Genomic DNA, 21,847 nt, shown 5'->3' on the forward strand with positions numbered 1-21,847 from the left:
TGTAAATTCTTCAAGGTTACGGTGTAATTTTGATTTAACCACTCTACAGATTATAAACTAGATTTGTTTTTTATTTTATTTGAAGCTCAACCAGCTGGAGCACCAGAGATATTGAAAAAAAGCTTGCACACTTGTACAGTGAAAGGAGGAGACGAATTATTTCTGATTGGAAAAAATTTTTTGAAAGGCACAAAGGTTATTTTTCAAGAGAGTAATTCTGGTAAGCTCATGCTCTGTAAGAAATAAAAACCTGTTAAATTCATGCTTATATTCATTTATGTAGCAGCTACCAAACTCATTGAGTTATAGATGGCTGGGATTAACAATTACGTGCACCTTAGGGTGGTGGTCTCACTGAGGAGCACTAGCTGTCTGAAAATAAATAACCACGTAATGTCCCAGTAATTTTTTGGGAGGTATTGGTTAATGTGAGGAGAATTTTTCAACTCCTGTAATTTTTAGTGTCCAAGATTCCATTGGAGGCTATGTGCAACATTTCTACCAGCTGTAATTCATTTACTGTGACATTCACCAATGTGCATTCAAGCTGCTTCACATGAAAAGTGCTGTCATGATAAATTTTGAAATACACTTATCCTATATAATACTGAATCTAAACCAGTCTATAATGGGACATCAGAGAAAACTAAATCATTATTGAACGAGGCTTGTTTGAACTTATGGCCAACATTTTGGTTTATTTGGTGGCAAGCCATGAGTCCAATTGTTTAAACTTTGTTGTTTTGTTTTCTCAAACTGTGAGCCCCCACTTAAAGAATGAAAACCTATTCAGCTTGAAGCCCAGCTAACAAAACTATAACTAATCCAAGGACAGCTTTTCAGTTTTGATTATTGGAAAAAATATTCCCAGATACTTTTCTCACACCTACTAAATTCTATCCAAGCTGCCTACTCTCCATATTTGAAGAGCTGACAGCAGTAGCACAGGTTTAATTGAAGTCAAGATTTGCTGATTTAAAAGTATGGACTACCACATTACACACAGGGTTAGCGTTTAAAAACAAATAATACAAAGTGAATTTAAAAATGAGCATACCCATTGTACTAGTGCTTTAATTTAATTTTGGTTTAAGTGTCACAGAAGAATGGGAGAAAGTGAGGACTGCAGATGTCCTTGTTGGAATGGGAGGGGAAATTCAATGAAATCCACATTGAGACTGTGTGGTTGGAGAGTCCCAATCCCAAGGCAGAAGATGAGGTGTTCTTCCACCAGGCATCAGATGATTAGGATTTGGCGATGGAGTCCGAGGATCTGCATGTCCTTGGCGGAGTAGCCAAGGACATTAGCAGCCACAACTGCAGTAGTGTTTGTTACATTTTGAATGCTTTTCCTCATCTTTCCAAAAGCCCTGATTCTTCTGACATCCTTATACTTCTCTGTTGGCCCTTCTACCCCTCATTTATGTTTGGTAATCACAATGGAGTCATACTTCCAAACATAATTTAGCAGCATCCACCTCTGACTGTGAGACTGATGATCTTACAAAAATAAATAACATAAGATTAAAATACTGCAATTGCTAGAAATCTGAAATTTAAAAAAACAAATATTGGTAATGCTCACCATCGTCTATGGAGACATGACCTATTATCAGAAATGCTAAATGTTACAAATGTGATAAGAGAGAGAATGCTGGAGAAGCTTGGCAAGTCTGGCAGCATCTGTGGAGGTAGTTTTGAGTCTGATATGACTCTAGACCAGTGATTAACCCTGGGACCTTCCCAATCAGAAATGCAAAACTACTCACTGAAGGAAAAGTTGCTCAGCCATTGGTGCAGCCTGGTATTTCATATCCAATATTGTTTTCAAATTAAAATATTTGGATAATGTGGACAGTAATTCACTTGTCTAAGAATATGATGAATGTTAAGTTCTATTTTACTGTGTTTGCCATTATAATCCACCTTTTTAAATACAGGTCAATGCCTGAAAAACAAACCATTGGAATAATATTTATTAACTTTTTAACAAATTTGCTTATCTTATCTAGAAGAGAATAATCCTTGGAAAGCAGAAGCTGAAATTGACATGGAACTTTTCCACCAGGTGAGTTCAGGTACTCAGTGCACTTGCATGAGAGGGAAAGAAATGTTTATATTCATTCTTTATTCTGAGGTGGTGTACTTAGTTTCTGTAATCTTTTCCTGTGTTACCTATTTACATTGCCTTTTTTGTCATGCCATTTACCATATATCAACGTTGATATGTATTTATCTTTTGATTTATCCCTACAAACTACATCTTCAAGTTTGGATTGAATAGGTCTCTGAATTCTTGAAGAGTCTTGTGGCTGATTACAAATAGGGCACTGCTTCAAATTTCTCTGCTCTGACTTCACTCCATTGCACTGAAAAATAATAGCCAATTTGGATTTTAGAAAGCCATTTCTTTTAATTTAACAAACCTTGTTCATAGATTAACAAATGCTAATCATCACTAGAATGTACATTTTCTTCATGTAGAAGACGTATATATTTTTAAAAAAAAGACTGTTAGATGCAGAGCTCCTGAGTACCTAAGTGTTGCATTCTCTGATTTCATATTCAGCTTTGGGGGAATTTTGCTGTACTATATGTTCAAACATTATTGTTGAGTAAATCTTATCTGTCCAGTGTTGTATTTGTGGCAGCACAGCTAACAGTTAGAAATAATACTTCAGAAGGGTTGTGTAAACCATAGTGATGAATACACTAAGAGATCATTTGAGAATCAACTAAGTGTTCATACACTTTTCTACTGCATTTGCTTTATTTATTGAAATTCAACAGATGTTAATTTAAAGTTAAGTCAGTGAGTTCCACAGCTGTAGAAATGAAGGCAGAGATAAAGTGAGAAAATTGAACTTCATTTAAAACTGGCAGTAGTGTATGGCTTTTGAGTTTTAATATTTTACAGCTAAAAGGACAGCAAGTGGTTTTGAGTATAAAGAAATCCAGGTAGGGGCATAGAAGATAAAGTTCATATCAAAAAAGATCATTCATGAAGGTTATGTAATGTCATGCGTTCATGTTTTGAATGATGTGAATGTTGATGTAATTCAAACAAGTATATCTGATCATAACTATCACTTTGTATGTTCATTGGAATTTAAATGAAGCAGATGAAATTGCTTATTCATCTTGCCGCCTCATAGTAAGAAAGCCAAGCCACCACAAACTGAGACAGCAGTATGTTTTTGTGATGTTGACTGAGATAAATTCTCGAGCATCTGGAGATAACACCCCTGCTCATCAGCATAATGTCATGGATTCTTCTATGGGCACCTGAGAAGCTTCAGTATATCATCATCTCTGAAGAACTGAACTGTTGACTGTGCAGGACTCCCTTAGGACTGCACTGAACTGTTAGTCCCATTCCAGTTCTTGAGCACAAAAAAATGGCTAAGCCCTCAAGTTTCTGACCCATTGAATGTGCTACCAGTTGAGCTTTTGCTGACAGCTGTCAACTGTTTAATTAAGATTAGGGTATAATCTACAAATAGGTATATGGCAGTGAGAGATAATTTCTATTAAAAATAAGATGTACAGATTGCTTAATTCAGGAGTTCAGTGTCATAGGTGCAGATTTGTACCAGCAGGCTTTAACAGTTTATTTTTGGGTAAAGCCTTTTTATCAAAACAAATCCTCTGGAGAAGGATTCTCCTTCAGCCATTTTCAGCTCTGACTTCATTCTCCACAAGTCCGGCCTTCACCCTTATACTGCCACTCCTTCTACTAAATTTGACTTTATTCCCTCTCCATCTGTTTCTTACTACCTATAATCCTTTGTGCTATTCTTACTCCTGTCTTCATGCTGCAAATATCTATCTTTTCCATCTTATTCCCAGTTTTTGTTGCCATCTTTTGCTGAAGTCTGACTTGGCTGAAGTCTGACTTGACTCAAGTCCTTTATTGTACCCACACCACGTCTTTTACCTCCTACTCATACACCACTTTGAACAACTATACCTTTATTTTCACCCCATTTCCTTTCATAAATTTACACTAATTTGAGCATTTGGACAGACAAAATCTGTATAAGTCAGTGAAACATGATTTCTTTCCCACAAGTTAGTACCTCCCTGCCAGTACTCCTACACACAGCATTTCTCTCTTTTGATTTATGAACACCACTGTCCATAACTCAAAGCCATCCCAATATCATCATTGTATGCAGTTGGAACTTCTGTCCAATATCTTACATCTAAGCAGGCTGTAAGAATATGGCAGCCTAATAGTTGAGGTGCTAGACTAGCAACCGTGAGGTCCTGGATTCATATTCCACAAAAGATTATGAAACTATTTTTGATTCTTTGCTAACAGCAGAGTCTCCTTTTTTAAAAAAAAACAAGTTTTGATCTTTAACTGGTACTAAATATCTCTCGATTCTTAGAGTTTCATTAGCTTTCTTTATAATTTGAATTTCTCTGCTGTTTCAAAGAATCATAAGAATTAAAAGTGTAAAAAGAGCTTGTGTTTGTGTCATCTGCAAAAGAACCATACATCTAATCTCACTTTTCTGCCTTTCCTTGCTATCCTTTGATTATGAAACTTCAAATGAATGTTCGTGCTTTTTTTTTAAACTGTGAAAAGATTTTCTGGAATTACCACCTTTTCACAAAAACACTTGTAGACCATATTCTTTTCCATATGTCACAGAACCAATTTTTGAACAAACTTGCCACTCCCCCTTGAATTCTAAATTTTTCTAATTTAGTCTTACGTGTTGGACATGTCAGCAGCCTTTCTAAAATCTCTGCAGACAACCATCTTCACAAGGATATTTAGCGATGTCCAACAAACGCTAACAATTCTCTCATCCCAAGAGCAAAAAAAGATAACCCCTGTTACATCTCTGGTCAGCAAGGTTTTGGAAAGCATTCTGAGAGATAGGATTTATGACTATTTGGAAAACCATAGCCTGATTAAAGGCAGTCAGCATGATTTTATGAGGGGCAGATGGTGTGCCTAGCTAATCTTATTGAGTTCTTCGAGGAGGTGATAAGACAGGATGATGAAGGTTGAGCAGTAGATGTGGTGTATATGGACTTCAGCAAGGCATTTGATAAGGTTCCCCCTGGTACGCTCACTCATAAAGTCAGGAGGTATTGCATAAAGGGAGATTTGGCTATCTGGATTCAGAATTGGTTGGCCGACAGAAAGCAGAGTGTGGTTGTAGATGGAAAGTATTCTGTCTGGAGGTCAGTGTTGAGTGGTGTCCTGCAGGGCTCTGTCTTTGGGTCTCTGCTCTTGCAGTTTTTATAAATGACTTGGATGAGGAGATTGAGGGGTGGGTTAGTAAATTTGCAGATAACACAAAGGTTGGAGATGCCGTCGATAGTATTGAAGGCTTGTTGCAGGCTGCAGCGTGACTTAGGATGCAGAGCTGGGCTGAGAAATAGCAGATAGAGTTCAACCTGGATAAATGTGAAGTGATGCATTTTGGAAGGTTGAACTTGAATGCTGAATATAGGATTAAAGACTGGATTCTTGGTAGTGTGGAAAAACAGAGGGATCTTTGTGTTCAAGTACATAGATACCTCAAAGTTACCACCCAAGTGGATCGGGTTGATAAGAAAGCATATGGTGTTTTGGCTTTCATTAACAGGGGGATTGAGTTTAAGAGCTGCGAAGTTTTGCTTCACCTCCACAAGTCCCTGGTGAGACCACACTTGGAATATTGTGTCTAGTTCTTGTCGCCCTACTGTAGGAAAGATAGAGGCTTTGGAGAGGGTGCAAAGAAGGTTAACCAGGATGCTGCCTGGACTGGAAGGCTTGTCTTATGAAGAGAAGTTGACTAAGTTTGAACTTTTCTCTCTGGAGAAAAGGAGGAAGTGTGGTGACCTCATCGAAGTATACAAGGTAATGAGAGGCATGGATAGAGTCAATAGCCAGAGACTTTTCCCAAGGGCAGGATTGACTGGGGTGAGGGGTCATAGTTTGAAGATATTAGGAGGAGGGTATAGAGGAGACGTCAGAGATAGGTTCTTTCCGCAGAGTTGTGAAACATGGAATGCGTTGCCAGCATTGGTGGTGGTGGAAGCAGAGTCATTAGGGACATTTAAACGCCTGCTGGACATGCACACGGACAGCAGTGAATTGAGGGGTGCGTAGGTAAAATTATTTTATTTTACATTAGGATTAATTCTCAGCACAACATCGTAGGCTGAAGGGCCTGTTCTGTGCTGTACTTTTCTATGTTCTATGTTATTATTGAACTTCCATTACACTTCCTGAGAAGAAAATTCAAATATGTTAGTCAGATATGACCTTTTCCTCTCAAATCCGTGATGACTGACCTTGATTATTCTGTCCCTTTTTTGCATGTTTTTCTCATTAATGTGTCCACCAATGTTAAGCTGATTTGACCTGTAATTCCTGTCTATCCCATCATTTCTTTTTTAAAGAATGGTGCATTGTCAGCAGTGAGACACCCTTTTAGTGTCTCATTGCCATCTTTATTTAATTTTTCTCCTGCTCCTTATGTACTGATAAAATGTCTCTGAATTATCCTTTGTTTACATGCCAATATTTTTACATAACTTCTCTTTGCTTTCCTAATTTCCTTTTTAATTTCACTCTGCATTTTCTTCCCCTTCAGCCTTCTGCAATCTTGAGTTCTAAGTATTTGAAATGCTTCCATATTTTACCTCATTCTACTCCTGTTTGCTTTTTGATATTCATGCAGATTTAAATTTGGGAGCCTCACCCCACTTTATGAAAATGTATTTGTTCTGAATCATCACCATCTCTTTTGAAATGTCGGTCACTGCAGTTCATATTCAAGTGGCTCTTTCAATCTACTTTAGTTAAATCACATCTTGGTTTAGTACAATTAGCAGTTTGTAATTAAGGAATTTTATTCTTTGACCATTGTAGTTGTGGAATAGGATAATATGACATTTAACTGATTTATTACCATCAAAATGCTGTCCTATTGACATCTCTTGCTCCTGCCCAACTTCATTCCCCAAAGCTACTTTCTATTTTTTTGAGCTGGTTATGTACTAATTCACCTATTTGCATTGTAAGAACACTATTCACTCATATACTTCACTTCTAACACTGTTGGTGATAGGACAGTTGAAGCTCCCCTTTATTACTGTCCAATGATTTTGCACATGACAGACATTTGTCTGTAAATTTTCCATCCAACACTCCCATTGTCTGTCCGTTTTCTGTCTAATTGTCCAGCTCTCACTCTGGAGGTCTGTTGTGCATTCCCATTGTGATTGCCTCTTGTTTGTTCTTCATTTCAAACCACGTGGCCGATTGGATCATTCTTCCAGCAGAAGCTGGAAGGATGTAATTATTTATTCAACCAATATTAGCACCCTTGTTTTTCATACCCTTCTCGGTCTGAAAATTGTAAGAGGGATGTTCAGCTGTAATTCTTGCTCTTTAAAACCTCTTTGGATTTATCTTTATTGTTTTGTCTCTTAATGGACAAATGTTTTTTAATGCATTCTTAACTGAATTTGAGATTATTGATGTTATCTATTCACCATATGTGATTTTTGTTTTATTTCTTTTCAAAGAATCATCTAATTGTTAAAGTTCCTCCATATCACAATCCACACATAACGTCACCTGTTTCAGTTGGAATTTATGTCGTAACCAATGCTGGAAGGTCACATGAAATGCAACCTTTTACTTTCACCCCTGATCCAGGTTAGTGAAGTTCAGCACAATGTCTTTGCATCATTGTCTATTTAAACTTTTGAACTTGTAAATCAAAAGCCATGACAAATCCAGGACAAATAAATTTGATAATTAATCAATTAGTAGCTTTGTTGAAAACTGCTAAGGATTAGCCCTCTAGTTGGTTACTGATGCTGCTAGTTGGAAAAGCATAACAAGCAGTTTGTTGATGTCACTACATTATAGTGGAGTACTGATGAAGGGTCCTACCCAAAATGTCGACTCTCCTGCTGTTTGGATGCTTCCTGACCTGCGCTTTTTCCAGTGGCAGGTTTTATTGACTGACTCTCCAGCATCTGCAATCTTCAATATCTCCTCACTATATTCTAGCAACATTTCAACAAAACTCATTTACTAAAATTTACATGATTTATCATCCTCCTTTTTAGGTAAATCTTCCTTGATTATTAATTTAATATATTCTGGGTTCCTTCAAAAGCCCATTAGCTCCATTTTTTTTTCCTTTTTAAAATTAATTTGGCAAATCTCTTCTGGCAGGACTGACCAAATATAGCCAGTGGATTGCATTCAGTTCATCCAACATGGAACTAGGCAAAATTAGGTTTATTTGTACATGGACAATTGTTGATTGCATGTTTGTCTTTAATTGTATGCAAGTGATGTAATTCACCAGTTAATATCCTTGTGTCTTGTGGCACAGTAGTAATGTCTGTATCCCTGGGTTAGAAGGTCCAGGTTCAAGTATCAATCAAGGTATATCAGAACACATCCAGTCGATTGGTTTAAATGGAAGAGCAAACTCTTAAGGATCCTGTACCTCTGGGCAGAACTCTGAGTTCACATACTCCTAATCCAGAGTTGTCATAACATGTCTGAACAGGTAGATTAGAAGTAATTTAAGCTAACACCAGACTGAACTAGCTGTAGGGTTAGCTGTTGCATGATTATAGTAAATAAATGCTCATAAAACTGTACAAAGATTGACTCCAGCTTTTACAGTTGGCTTTTTGGATTATAAAATCATAGCAGAAAATGATTGTCTTGGGATGAAAGTTGGAAGCCAAGAAAAAAATTAGACAGAAAAAACAATCTTAATGGCCTTTATGAAAAATAGCAGAAAGGAAATGTAAATTCTTTGGGTATGCTTATCCTCAGTATACTCAAAAAAACATATGAAAGAATTAAGGAAACAAGAGAGGAGCAAATATGTAAGGAGATCTTGGGTATCTGTAAGAATAATAGGATTGTAGGTTAGGAAATTTTATCTTTCCAAACATAGACTGGGACTGCTGTAGTGTAAAGGGCTTGGATGGTGAGGAATTTGTGTATTAAAGAAAACTTTATCAATCAATGTGTAGGTGGCTCTACCAGAAAAGAAGCAAAGCTTCTCTTGGGGAAATAAGGCAGGGCAAGTGACTGAGATGTTGTGGAGAGCACTCTGGGGTGAGTGATTAGTTTTAAAAATAGTTATGGAAAAGCACCGACCTGATCTGAAAGTCAATGTTCTAAGTTGCAGTAAGCCCAATTTTATGATATTAAACAGGAACTTTCAAACGTTGATTTGGGCAGTTCGCAAGGCACGTCTGGCATGTGGGAAGCTTTCAAAGATGAGATAATGACGAGTTTAGCGTCAGTATGTTCCTGTGAATGTAAAGGGCAAAGTTGGCAGGTATAGGGAACACTATGATTAGAGAAAGAAAAACAAGGAGGCCTTGTCAAACACAGACAGTTGGGATCAAACTATTTTCTGGAGGTGTATAGAGGGAGTAGGACTACCTTAAAAGGGAAATCAGGACGGCAAAATGGAGACATGAGGTAATTTTTGCAAATAAGGTTAAGGAGAATCTTAAAAGATTCTACAAGTTGTTGGGGAATCGAGGATAAGATGGCATTAGTTTAAGGTTAGAGGGGAAAGAATAAAAAGGAACCTGAGGAACAACTTTTTTTACACAGCGGGTGATATGCATATAGAATGAGCTGCCAGAGGAAGTGGTTGAGGCTATACATAAACAACATTTAAAAGGCATTTAGACAAGTACATGGATAGGAAACGTTTAGAAAGATGCAGTCCAAGTGCATGGAAATGGGATTAGCATTGATGGATATTCAGGTAGGCATGGATCAGTTTGTGCCAAAGGGCCTTTCTCTGTGCTTTATGACTAAGTGTATTAAAGGCAGAAGAGAAATGAGGGGGAAAATAGTGCCCCTTAAAGATAAACAAGGAGATGGGTGAAATACTAAATGAATACTTTGCCTCCGTATTTGCTATGGAAGATGACATCAAAATTGGGAAAATAAACAATGATATATTGAAAAAGGTTCATTTTACAAAAAAGGTGGTGCTGGAAGTCTTAAAACACAAAGTTAGATAATTTCTTGGGACCTGATCAAGTGTATCCCAGAACATTGTGGGAAGCTAGGGAAGTGATTGTAGGGCCCTTTGCAGAAATTTGTATCATCAACAGCTATGTGTGAGGTGCTGGAAGACCGGAGGATAGCTAGTGTTGTGCCATCCTTTAATAAAGGCTGCAAGGAAAAGCCAGGGAACTATAGACCAGATGGATAGCAAGAAGCTTTTTCCTCGAGTGGGGGACTCCATGACGAGGGGGCATGTGTTCAAGGTGGGAGGGGAAAAGTTTTAGGGAGATATACGGGGAAAGTTCTTTACACAGGGGATGGTGGGTGCCTGGAATGCGTTGTCAGCAGAGGTGGTAGAGGCAGGCACGATAGCATCATTTAAGATGTATCTAGACAGATACATGAATGGGCAGGGAGCAAAGGAATACAGATCCTTAGAATAGATGACAGAGTTTAGATAGGGAGTCTGGATCAGTGCAGGTTTGGAGAATTGAAGGGTCTGCTCCTGTGCTTCAGCGTTCTTTGTTATCTTAAGAGTACGATGGGACCTTAATCAGATGGGTCAATGGGCCAAAAATGGAGTTTTATTTAAGTTGAAGTGATGCATTTTGGTTTGGCAAATCAGTGCTGGACTTTATACACTAATGCTAGGGCCCTGGAGAATGTTGCTGAACAAAGAGACCTTGGGGTGCAGGTTCATAGTTTTGTGAAGGTCCAGTCACCGTTTGACAGGGTAGTGAAGAAAGCTCCTAGCCCTGCTGTATTTTCACCATCCCTCCACATCTCCCCCTCTCTGAGGATGAAAGATTAGTCCTCAGCAGAGGCCTCAACTTCATTCCGGATTAACGAATTCAACACACGGTGAGACATCGAGCATTTCTCCCGCCGCCTTTGCCTCTGCGCCTACTTCTTCAAGTAGGACTCCCGCCCACCCTCTGACGACCCCTTCTCCCGCCTCCAACACACCCCATCCACCTGAACACCCTGTGCTGGCCTCTTATACGCCCTCTATCTCTTCATAGCCAACTGCTGCTGCGACATTGACCGCCTCAACCTGTCCACCCCTCTCACCCACTCCAACCCCTCCACCCTTGCAATGTGCAGCCCTCCACTCCCTCTGCTCCAACCCCAACCCCACCATTAAACCGGCAGACAAGGGAGGCGCGGTGGTAGTTTGGCGCACCGATCTTTATGTTGCTGAGGCTAAATGCCAGCTCGCAGACACCTACTCCTGCTGCCTCCTTGACCATGGCCCCACCTCCCACCACCAAACCATCATCTCCCAGACCATCCATAACCTCATCACCTCAGGGGATCTCCCATCCACCGCCTCCAACCTCATAGTCCCACAACCCCGCACCGCCCGTTTCTACCTCCTGCCCAAAATCCACAAACCTGACTGTCCCAGCCGACCCATTGTCTCAGCCTGCTCCTGCCCCACCGAACTCATTTCTGCATACCTTGACACGGTCCTGTCCCCCTTAGTCCAAGAACTCCCCACCTACGTTCGGGACACCACCCATGCCCTCCACCTCTTTCATGATTTTCACTTCCCCAGCCTCTAATGCCTTATCTTCACCATGGACAAATACACCTCCATCCCCCATCACGAAGGCCTCAAAGCCCTCCGCTTCTTCCTCTCCCGCCAACCCAACCAGTACCCTTTCACTGACACCCTCCTTCGACTGACCGAACTGGTCCTCACTCTGAACAACTTCTCTTTCCAATCCTCCCACTTCCTCCAAACCAAAGGAGTAGCCATGGGCACCCGCATGGGCCTCAGCTATGCCGGTCTCTTCGTAGGATATGTGGAACAGTCCATCTTCCGCAGCTACACTGGCACCACCCCCCACCTTTTCCTCCGCTACATCGATGATTGTATTGGCGCTACCTCGTGCTCCCATGAGGAGGTTGAACAGTTCATCCACTTTACTAACACCTTCCACCCCGACCTCAAATTCTGGACCGTCCAGACTCCTCCCTCCCCTTCCTAGACACCTCCATTTCTATCTCTGACGACCGACTCAACATGGACGTTTACTATAAACCTACTAACTCCCACAGCTACCAAGATTACACCTCCTCCCACCCTGCCCCCTGTAAAAACGCCATCCCATATTCCCAATTCCTTCACCTTCACTGCATCTGCTCCCAGGAGGACCAATTCCAATACCGAACAACCAAGATGGCTTCCTTCTTCAAAGACCGCAATTTCCTCTCCGACGTGGTCGACAATGCTCTCCACTGGATCTCCTCCACTTCCTGCTCCTCTGCCCTTGAACCCCGCCTCTCCATCACCACCAGGACAGAACCCCACTGGTCGTCACCTACCACCCCACCAACCTCCAGATACATCGTATCATCCTTCGTCATTTCCGCCACCTCCAAATAGACCCCACCACCAAGGATATATTTCCCTCCCACCCCTATCAGCGTTCCGGAAAGACCACTCCCTCCGCGACTCCCTCATCAGATCCACACCCCCCCACCAACCCAACCTCCACTCCCGGCATCTTCCCCTGCAATCACAAGAAATGCAAAACTTGCGCCCACACCTCCACCCCAAACTTCCCTCCAAGGCCCCAAGGGATCCTTCCATATCTATCAGAAATTCACCTGCACCTCCACACACGTCATTTACTGCATCCGCTGCACCCGATGTGGCCTCCTATACTTTGGGGAGACAGGCCGCCTACTTACGGAATGTTTCAGAGAACACCTCTGGGACACCCGCACCAACCAACCCAACCACCCTGTGGCTGAACACTTTAACTCCCCCTCCCACTCCACCAAGGACATGCAGGTCCTTGGCCGCCTCCATCGCCAGCCCATGACAACACGATGCCTGGAGGAAGAGCGCCTCATCTTCTGCCTAGGAACCCTCCAACCACAAGGGATGAATGCAGATTTCTCCAGCTTTCTCATTTCCCCTCTTTTCCCCCCCCGCCCCCCAACCTTATCTTAGTCCCAAACCTCAGACTCAGCACTGCTTTTTTGACCTGCAATCTTCTTCCTGACCTCTCCGCCCCCACCCCCTCTCCGGCCTATCACCCTCACCTTAACCTCCTTCCACCTATCGTATTCCCACGCCCCTCCCCCAAGTCCCTCCTCCCTACCTTTTATCTACGCCTGCTTGGCACACCCTCCTCATTCCTGAGGAAGGGCTTATGCCCTAAACGTCGATTCTCCTGTTCCTTTGATGCTGCCTGACCTGCTGCACTTTTCCAGCAACACATTTTTAAGCTTTATTGGTCAGTGCATTGGGCATCAGATTTGGGAAGTCATGTTGCAGTTTTACAGACCCCTTTTGGAATTTTGCATTCAATTCTGGTCTCCCTGCTATAGGAAATATGTTGTTAAGCTTGAAAGGCTGCTGAAAATACTTACAAGCATATTGCTTAGGTGGTTGGTTTGAACTATAGGGATAGGCTGGGGCTATTTTCCCTGGATTGTTGGAGGATAAGGGGTAACCTTATAGAGATTGATAAAATCATGAGGGACATGGATAGGGTGAATAGTCATGTTTTTTTTTCCCCCCAGAGTATGGGAGTCCAAACACAGGGCATAGGCTTAAGATGAGAGGAGAAAGATTTAGGAGGGACCTGAGGGACAACGTTTTCAAGCAGAAAGTGGCGTGTCTTTGGAATGAGCTGCCAGAGGTAAGCGGTAGAGGCTGGTACAGTTGCAACGTTAAAAAGCATCTGGATGAATACATGAATAGGGCATCTTTAGAGGGAGATGGGCCAAATGCTGGCAAATGGGGCTAGATTAATTTAGGATATCTGGTCGGTTTGGGTGAGTTGGACTAAGGAGCTGTTTCTGTGCTATATAACTCTATGACTGTATGTTTCAAATGTAATTTTAACCCTTATTGCCAGGAGTTAAAAGTCCTGCTAAGAAATAGAAGTACATTGATGAAGAGCATTCAAACAAAATAGCTCAAGTTGGTGGAATTGTTGAAATCTGAATTATAAAAAAGTGTCAAAGATACCTGCCATGTCATGTCATAAGCAATTACTTTAATGACGTAGTTACTATGGATTTAACATTATGAGGTGTCAAAATATTTTCATTGCACATATTGTAAGACTTTGACCTGATTGAGTTTAGTATAGTGCTGAGTAAGGCCAAATGGGTATTTTAGATAAAATTGATCAATTACAAAAGACTGAGCAGCTGACCTTGTATCTCAAATGCTTTGTGCTTGTGATGAGAGGCTTAAAAAATATGATGCAGTAGACCAAGGACTGGGCAATGGTACTGAGACTTATGATATCACACAAGACACAGTCCAAGGCCAGTTGATTTGATTCGATATTCAGGCAGCACCTTACACAGATATCTGGTGAGGAGGAATGAGACAATTGTGGAATTTGTAGGAAAAATATTTCCTGAATATTCAGGATTCTGGTCAAGAAATGAAGTTGGGAGATGGTGAGGACTGCAGATGTTGAAGACGTCTGAGTTGATAAAGCGTGGTGCTGGAAAAAGCACAGCAGGTTGAGCAGCCTCTGAGGAGCAAGAGAGTTGACATTTGGGGCTCAGAAGAATAGAATGAGTGGAAAGTAGAAAAGCAAAGCACAGTACAGGTACTGATCAATGACTTTCGTTGGACATCGATTATCAGAGAAAGAGCTGTAATGAAACTAGGAGATCTTGTAGCTGGAAAGTCAGAGAAGTTAAATAATGGTTGTAACTTGAACAGGTTACACAATGAAACAAGAACTGCAGAACAGGATGAGAAGCAAAAGTCTTCATGGCTGCTAATAAACTGAGGATAAATCAATTAGAGAGGCAAAACAAAGGGAGTTAGGTTCTTGGAGAGTTTGGCATTTATTATGAGACACTAAATAAGGGAAAATCAGCTTTGTCAGTTTGGTGGATTTGGAATGTAAAACAATGTTGGAGATTAGGACAATTGTCATAAAGTCATAGAGGTGTACAGCATGGAAACAGACCCTTCAGTCCAACTCGTTCACGCCAACAAGATATCCTAACCTAATCTAGTCCCATTTGCCAGCACTTGACCCATATCCCTCAAGCTTTCCTATTCATATACTCATCCAGATGCCTTTTAGATGTTGCAATTGTACTAGCCTCTACCACTTCCTCTGGCAGCTCATTCCATATACATACCACCCTCTGCATGAAATGGTTGCCCCTTATATCTTTTCCCCCCTCACTCTAAACCTCTTGTGCTGGACTTCCCCATTCCAGGGAAAAGACCTTGTCTATTTATCCTATTCTCACCCTCATAATTTTGTAAAACCTCTGAGGTCATCCCTCAGCCTACGACATTCCAGGGAAAACAGTCCCAGCCTATGAAGCCTCTTCAAAGTTTGGGAGAAGATTTGTAGCTCGGGTGCTCGTTGTTCTGGTTCTGAAGCTTCTGTGCAGGAATCAGAGTTGAAGCGCTTCACAAGAGGCTCCCAAGCACTGAGGATGTCACCTAGACAGGGGACGAAACATCTGCAACACAAATTTCCAGCTCGATGAACAGAACCACAACTATTAAGCCTCTCCCTATAGCTCAAATCCTCTAACCCTGGCAACTTCCTGGTAAATATTTTCTAAACCCTATCAAGTTTCACAATGTCCTTCCGATAGGGAGGAGACCAGAATTGCATGCAGTATTCCAAAAGTGGCCTAACCAATGTCCTGTACAGCCACAACATGAACTTCCAACTCCTGTACTCAGTACCCTGACCAATAAAGGAAAGCATACCAAACACCACCTTCACTATCCTACCTACCTGCCATTCTACTTTCAAGGAGCTATGAACCTGCACCCCAAGGTCTCTTTGTTCAGTAATGCTCCTTCTGACCTTACCATAAAGTGGACAAGTCCTGCTAAGATTTGCTTTCCCAAAATGCAGCACCTCGCATTTATCTAAATTAAACTCCATCTGCCACTTCTCAGCCCATTGGCCCATCTGATCAAGTTCCCATTGTAATCTGAGATAACCTTCTTTGCAGTCCACTACACCTCCAATTTTAGTGTCATCTGCAAACTTAATAACTATACCTCCTATGTTTATATCCAAATCATTTATGTAAATGACAGCATGGCATTTTTACAAATATGTTATCATTTATATGTTTTTGCAATAACTTTTAGCTAAGGAATTAAGTTTTTAAATGTAAGGTAAAGACGAATACTTGGTTTAAGAAGCTGCTAAATAAACCTGGAGTAATTGCAAATCAAAGCATTGTGTATTCTTATTGATATGGTCAGAATTGGAAATGGGAAGACACAAAACATGGGTGTTCCATCTTTGGGCTTTGTGATCTAGACGTGAGATCTGAAATCATTTAACTTAGGGGCTTAGAGTATTTATTTGCATCCCCAAAACAAAGGGATGGTATGGAGTTGAGGCTACTTTACATCTCTATCTGGGACATTCCAGGAGTGTCACAATTTCATGGATAGATTGTAGAGAATTAATACTTTTGGTTTTGAGTTTTGTCTGTGGAATTTCTCTGTTGCATTTTTGGTATCTTAAACAAAACTCTGGATAAATGTGTGCTTAAATTCCCATCCTTAGATGACCCAAAGAACATGAAATTAATCCCTTTTTCTGCAATGCTTCATATGCTAGTCTATCTAAAGAGTATGTTGTGCATTGGTTTCATTCTTTGTCTTCTGGATGAAAGTGGATAATATCATCCATTGGAAAGCTAAGAAAATGTAAGAGGTTACAAGTATTTTGAATGCCGAACAATGGTTGTTGTGGAGGCAGCAGATGTCGATTTATTTGTCAGAAAAATAAGTGAAATTGTCAGTGTGGTCACATTGAAATTTGTGTAGCTTGTAATCGAGTATCATTCCACAAGAAGCAGTAATGCTATATAAAGAGTGATTCAGAAATGTCACAGACTGACCATGCGACATGAAGAAATGGTGATGAGAACAGCCAAGTTCAATGCATTTGCAGATACATTCTATTTTGTTCGAAAAGTGCACACAGTCTGTGACATTTATAAATTCCTAATTTGGAGATAGAACCAGTCTGACTCAAGGTTGGGATACAGGCAAACTCTAACTTTACACCTTGAATTGAATGAGCTGAGATGTCACCTTTTTAAAAATACTATTAAGCCTTAAGTTATCTCCGGACTGTGACTTTACATATTAATCAATTGAAACTTGTATCTCATTCTCAGTGATTAAAGACTTAACAGCAATCCAGGTTTGTTCAATACATCGCGTCAGTTATATGACACTTTGATCTTTTACTATAAATGCTGTGTCCTATGATCCTGCCCCACTAGCCACTTGACAGAGGAGCGGTGCTTTGAAGCTTGAACTTGCAAATAAGCCTACTGGGCTACAATCTGGTTTTGTGTGATTTTTACCTTTGTCCACCCCAGTCCAATACTGGCACCTCCACATCAATGCAAATAGTGGATGCAGATAATCAATTGTCAGGTTGTTTTACAAAAGAAATGCATGCATAATCAAATTGTTCAGGGAGCAGGAGGAAGGAGGTCTTGCAATATAGTACTTTGAAAATAATTCCAAATTTTCAACCTCTTTTTAAGATTTTTGTTGTACATCTAAACCTTTTATTTTTGTTTATACAGAAATGAATTTGTTACTTTTGTGTGAATTGGGCTTAATTATATGTAAGTGATGAACATTAAGTGGGAATCTCCTTTAAACCCCTATAAATTGACAGATACTGAAACTATATTGTTGGCTTAAGAGGTGTAAGTTTATAATATGAAACTCTGTAAATAAATCTTTTGTAAAGATGGACTCCAGTTCTATCTTTCACCAGCTGGCTTTGTAGATTATGAGAGGGATTTCTTTTCTGTTAGCTTATCTTGCTTAGTTTAGAATCATCACAACATTTATTTTAAAATTGCTTCTTTTCCGTACTGTTGCTTCATTAGTGAATGCAAAGCCTTCATAGTCTTACCAGACCATCAGGCTTCTCCCTCATTAGAGGAACAACTTGAGGGTGACCATGACTTGGTTTGGAGGGGGGAGTGGTGGCGGGAGGTGGCACAGTCGCTCAGTGGTTACCACTGCTGCCTCACAGCACCAAGGACCCAGTTTCCTTCACATGCTCCAGTTTCCTCCCACAGTCTAAAGGTGTACAGGTTAGATGAATTGGCCATGCTAAATTGCCCATAGTGTTCAGGGGTGTGTAGGTTAGGTGAATTAGTCAGGTGTAAATATAGGGTAGGGGAATAGATCTGGGTGGGTTTCTCTTCGTAGTGTTGGTGTGGACTTGTTAGGCCAAAAGAGCCTGTTTCCATACTGTAGGGATTCTATGATGGAAGAGGTTGAGAAGGAAGGTCTTTCATGGTAACCTCAACCAGTATGGAGTTGAACTTGCACTGTTGGCACAACTCTGCATTGCAAAACCGGCTGGCCAGCCATCTGAGCTAAACCAAATTTATTGGTGAATAAACCCTACTTCAGGAAACTTAAGATCATTTGAAAGATAGAGCTTAAATTATTTGCAAGTTAAGAGGAATATTGTCTATGTGCCCCGTGAGGCTGTATGAATCTTATCAAGCCACAAAGCCGAAGAGCTTGGACTGTTCTGTGGCATCTAGTACAATCTACGACCTTGGAAAATATTACTCCAAGATTTTAAGGGCCGTATCTGAATACAAATATCTGATTAATTGTTTTTAATAGTAAACTGATTGTCATGATTCTTGCTTGGTCTTCAGGGAGAACTAAATGAGCAATGTACATGGATGGATAGTTATAATGTTTGGCAAAGGGAATACTGGACGAGATAATTGAGGTTTGAAAAAGTCAGCATGTATTCTATTTGTGTTTCAGTGAGTTCCTCAGATGTCAGTGTGAAGAAAGAAATTCCTGTCCTGCCATGTTCTTTTGAAGAGACAGTGAAAGGTAAAATGGTACTTCATAACACATTTAAGAAGAAAAGTAATATTGGGGCTCTGGTTTCACATGCATGACAAATTACTGGTCTTAACTGAGTTGTCAAATACAGCAACACAAAAGAAGTCAAGAACTCCAATATGAAGGAGTAATCTTTTGAGAAATAAAAAATGTATAAATGTTATTGATATACAGCAGTGATTATTTTGAGGATCTCTGTTACCCTTCATTTTCAGTGGCAAGTCTATGGGTTTTCTACTTATCAGTACACCTCTGAAGGTGAACTGTGCAGAGATTTTTAAAAAATATCTGCATATCTTGTTGGCCAAAATCTGTTTCATGTTTGAAACACTGGCCTAGTTTTTAATCTAAAATTCTAAGTGCTGTTAAACATTTCCATTTCAATATGATTATTTCATATGTAGCTCATTGATCAAGTTCTCTATGATCAGACCCAACTTCCAACTTGGTAACGAGTAGTGCATAGAGCTTCATATATTCTTTATCGCATGTTAGGCACATGAAATGTCAAAGTTTTAGTTTTGATACAAGTTATTCTATCACCTCATATATGACATGAAACTAAAGTCCATTAACCTGATGAACTATTATCAAGTTTTAAGTAAATAGTGTTCTGCTTAGTGTCCGACACAAGTGGTTATTCACATGAGCTCTATCTTAAGTTTCAGTTACTCATCTAACTTTATCTTTGTGAAAAATTACTTAAATATATGTATCGGATATAGAACCATTTACTTTAACCTCTGCAAAGAAAGAGAATAATATATTTGAAAATCTTAGGAAGCCTGGTAATTCCAAACAATATAATGGAGTTTTTTTACAGTATGGAAGGAGGCCCATCATGCCTATACCATTCATCGAGCACCTATCTACTCTGATCCTATTTTCCAGCACTTGGCCCATAGCCTTGTATGCAATGGCATTTCAAGTGTTAATGTAAATAATTCTTAAATGTACAGGTTCCTGCCTTTAGCACCCTTTTCAGCCAGAATTACAGATGCTTATGTCAATGCCACAATGAACCCATTAAGTTCCCTCAATAGACTATCTGCCCCTTACTTTAAAATTATGACCCCTCGTTATTGGCCCTTTACTAAGGGGAAAGGTTTTTTCCTATCTGTGCCCTTGTAATTTAATATACCTTAACTCGGCTTGAGTCCCTTGCCCGAACAGTGTCTCCCTACCTTAAGCCCTGTAGTGCAGTTTTTGGGCTCTAGTATATTGCCTTGCCAAGGGTGGTTAGCATTTTAAATATTATAATGAGGCTGTGTGTTTTGTTTTTATTTAGCCTTGGAATGTAAATCCACCGTTCCTAGTATTCCTTGAGAGGGTGGTGGGTGAGCCATATTCTTGCACTGCTGCAATTTCTCTAGTGTCTGCACATCAAAAGTACTTTTTAAAAGTGCTTTTTCCAGCATTTTGGCCCAGCATTAGTGAAGGAATGTCGATTTGGTTCCAAGTCAGGATGGAGTGTGGCTTGGTTGGAAACTTGAATTGGCTTATGTTCTCCTAAATCTGCCACCCTTATCCTTCTAGTTGTCAGAGATTGAAGATTTTGATGTGTTTTGAAAGAGCATTGATTAGTTATTGTATTCCATCTTGCAGCTATCGTTAGTACTGCCTCTTTGGAATAGTACTGGGGGGAGTGAAAGTTTCAGGTGATGCTTGAAGTACTCATCAAGAATGCATTGTCTTGAATGGTGTCATGCTTCCTGAATATTATTGGAACTGTATTAAACCAAGCAAGCAGAATTTTCTTATACATTCATGACTTGTGCCTGGTAGATGATGTATGGGCTTTGAGGAATTGAGGGGGAGTTGCTTGCCTTAGAATTCCTCTGACTTGCTGTTCATTGATTCATACAGTGCAAAAAAGGCACTTCAGCCCATTGAGTTTGATCAACATAACTACCACTAAAAGTGCACTAATTCCAATTTCCTGCAGTTGACCCATATTCTTGAATCTTATGATACTTGAAGTACTTATCCAAATCTTTATACATGTTGGAAGATTTCCAGCCTCCACTACCTTCCCAGCCAGTGCATTCCAGATTCTGACCACCTGCTGAACGAAAAGGTTTTTTTTTACACCAAATCCCTTCTGAAACTCTGCCCCTTAGCCTAAAACTATGCCCTCTTGTGACTGACTCCCCTCCCAACTAAGGGGAACAGCTAACCTCTATTCACCCTGTCCATACCTCCCATAATCTTGTGGACCTCAATCATGTTCCCCCTCAGTCTTTCCACGTGCTAGTGAGGTGAGGAATAGGGAGAGAAAGGAGTTGAACATTTGGCTACAGGGATGGTGCAGGAGGGAGGATTTTGGGTTTTTGGATAATTGGAGCTTTTTCTGGGGTAGGTGGGACCTCTACAAGCAGGATGATCTTTGTCTAAACCAGAGGGATACCAATATCCTGGATGGGAAATTCGCTAAAGCTATTAAGGTGGATTTAAACTAATACAGCAGGGGGATGGGAGCCAAAATTGTAGGACAGGTACAGAAGAGGATGAGAGTAGGGAATTCCAAAATCAAGTATCTGACACTGGATTGAAGTGTGTGTACTTCAACGCGCGGAGCATCTGAAATAAAGTGGATGAACTGGCAGGGTGGGTTGGTACCTGGGACTTCGATGTTGTGGCCATTACAGAGACATGGATAGAGCAGGGACAGGAATGGCTGTTGCAGGTTCTGGGATTCAGATGTTTCAGTGAGAACAGAGGAGATGATAAAAGAGGGGGAGGTGTGGCATTGTTGATCAGGGACTATATTACAGTTGTAGAACTTGTTAACTGAGGTAGTATGGGCTGAGGTTAGAAACAGGAAAGGAGAAGTCACCATGCTGGGAGTTTTCTATAGGCTTCTGAATAGTCCCAGAGGTGTAGAGGAAAGGATAGCAAAGATGATTCTCAATAGGAGTGAGAGAGGCAGGGTAGTTGTC

The 21,847-nt window shown here is 40.5% G+C and overlaps 1 protein-coding gene across 3 annotated transcripts in view; it reads left to right on the forward strand.

Annotated features, from left to right (window-relative positions):
* Positions 1-21,847, forward strand: part of nfat5b (nuclear factor of activated T cells 5b) — a 228,494-nt gene that overhangs the window by 169,754 nt on the left and 36,893 nt on the right. For all 3 annotated transcript variants that reach the window (XM_072596003.1, XM_072596004.1, XM_072596005.1), the window contains 4 exons: positions 86-220; positions 2,013-2,068; positions 7,540-7,672; positions 18,825-18,896. In XM_072596003.1, coding sequence (XP_072452104.1) covers positions 86-220; positions 2,013-2,068; positions 7,540-7,672; positions 18,825-18,896 — 396 coding nt within the window. The remainder of the gene's footprint in view (positions 1-85; positions 221-2,012; positions 2,069-7,539; positions 7,673-18,824; positions 18,897-21,847) is intronic.

The sequence above is a fragment of the Chiloscyllium punctatum genome, chromosome 26 (genome assembly GCF_047496795.1).
Source record: "Chiloscyllium punctatum isolate Juve2018m chromosome 26, sChiPun1.3, whole genome shotgun sequence".
Classification (NCBI taxonomy): Eukaryota; Metazoa; Chordata; class Chondrichthyes; order Orectolobiformes; family Hemiscylliidae; genus Chiloscyllium; species Chiloscyllium punctatum.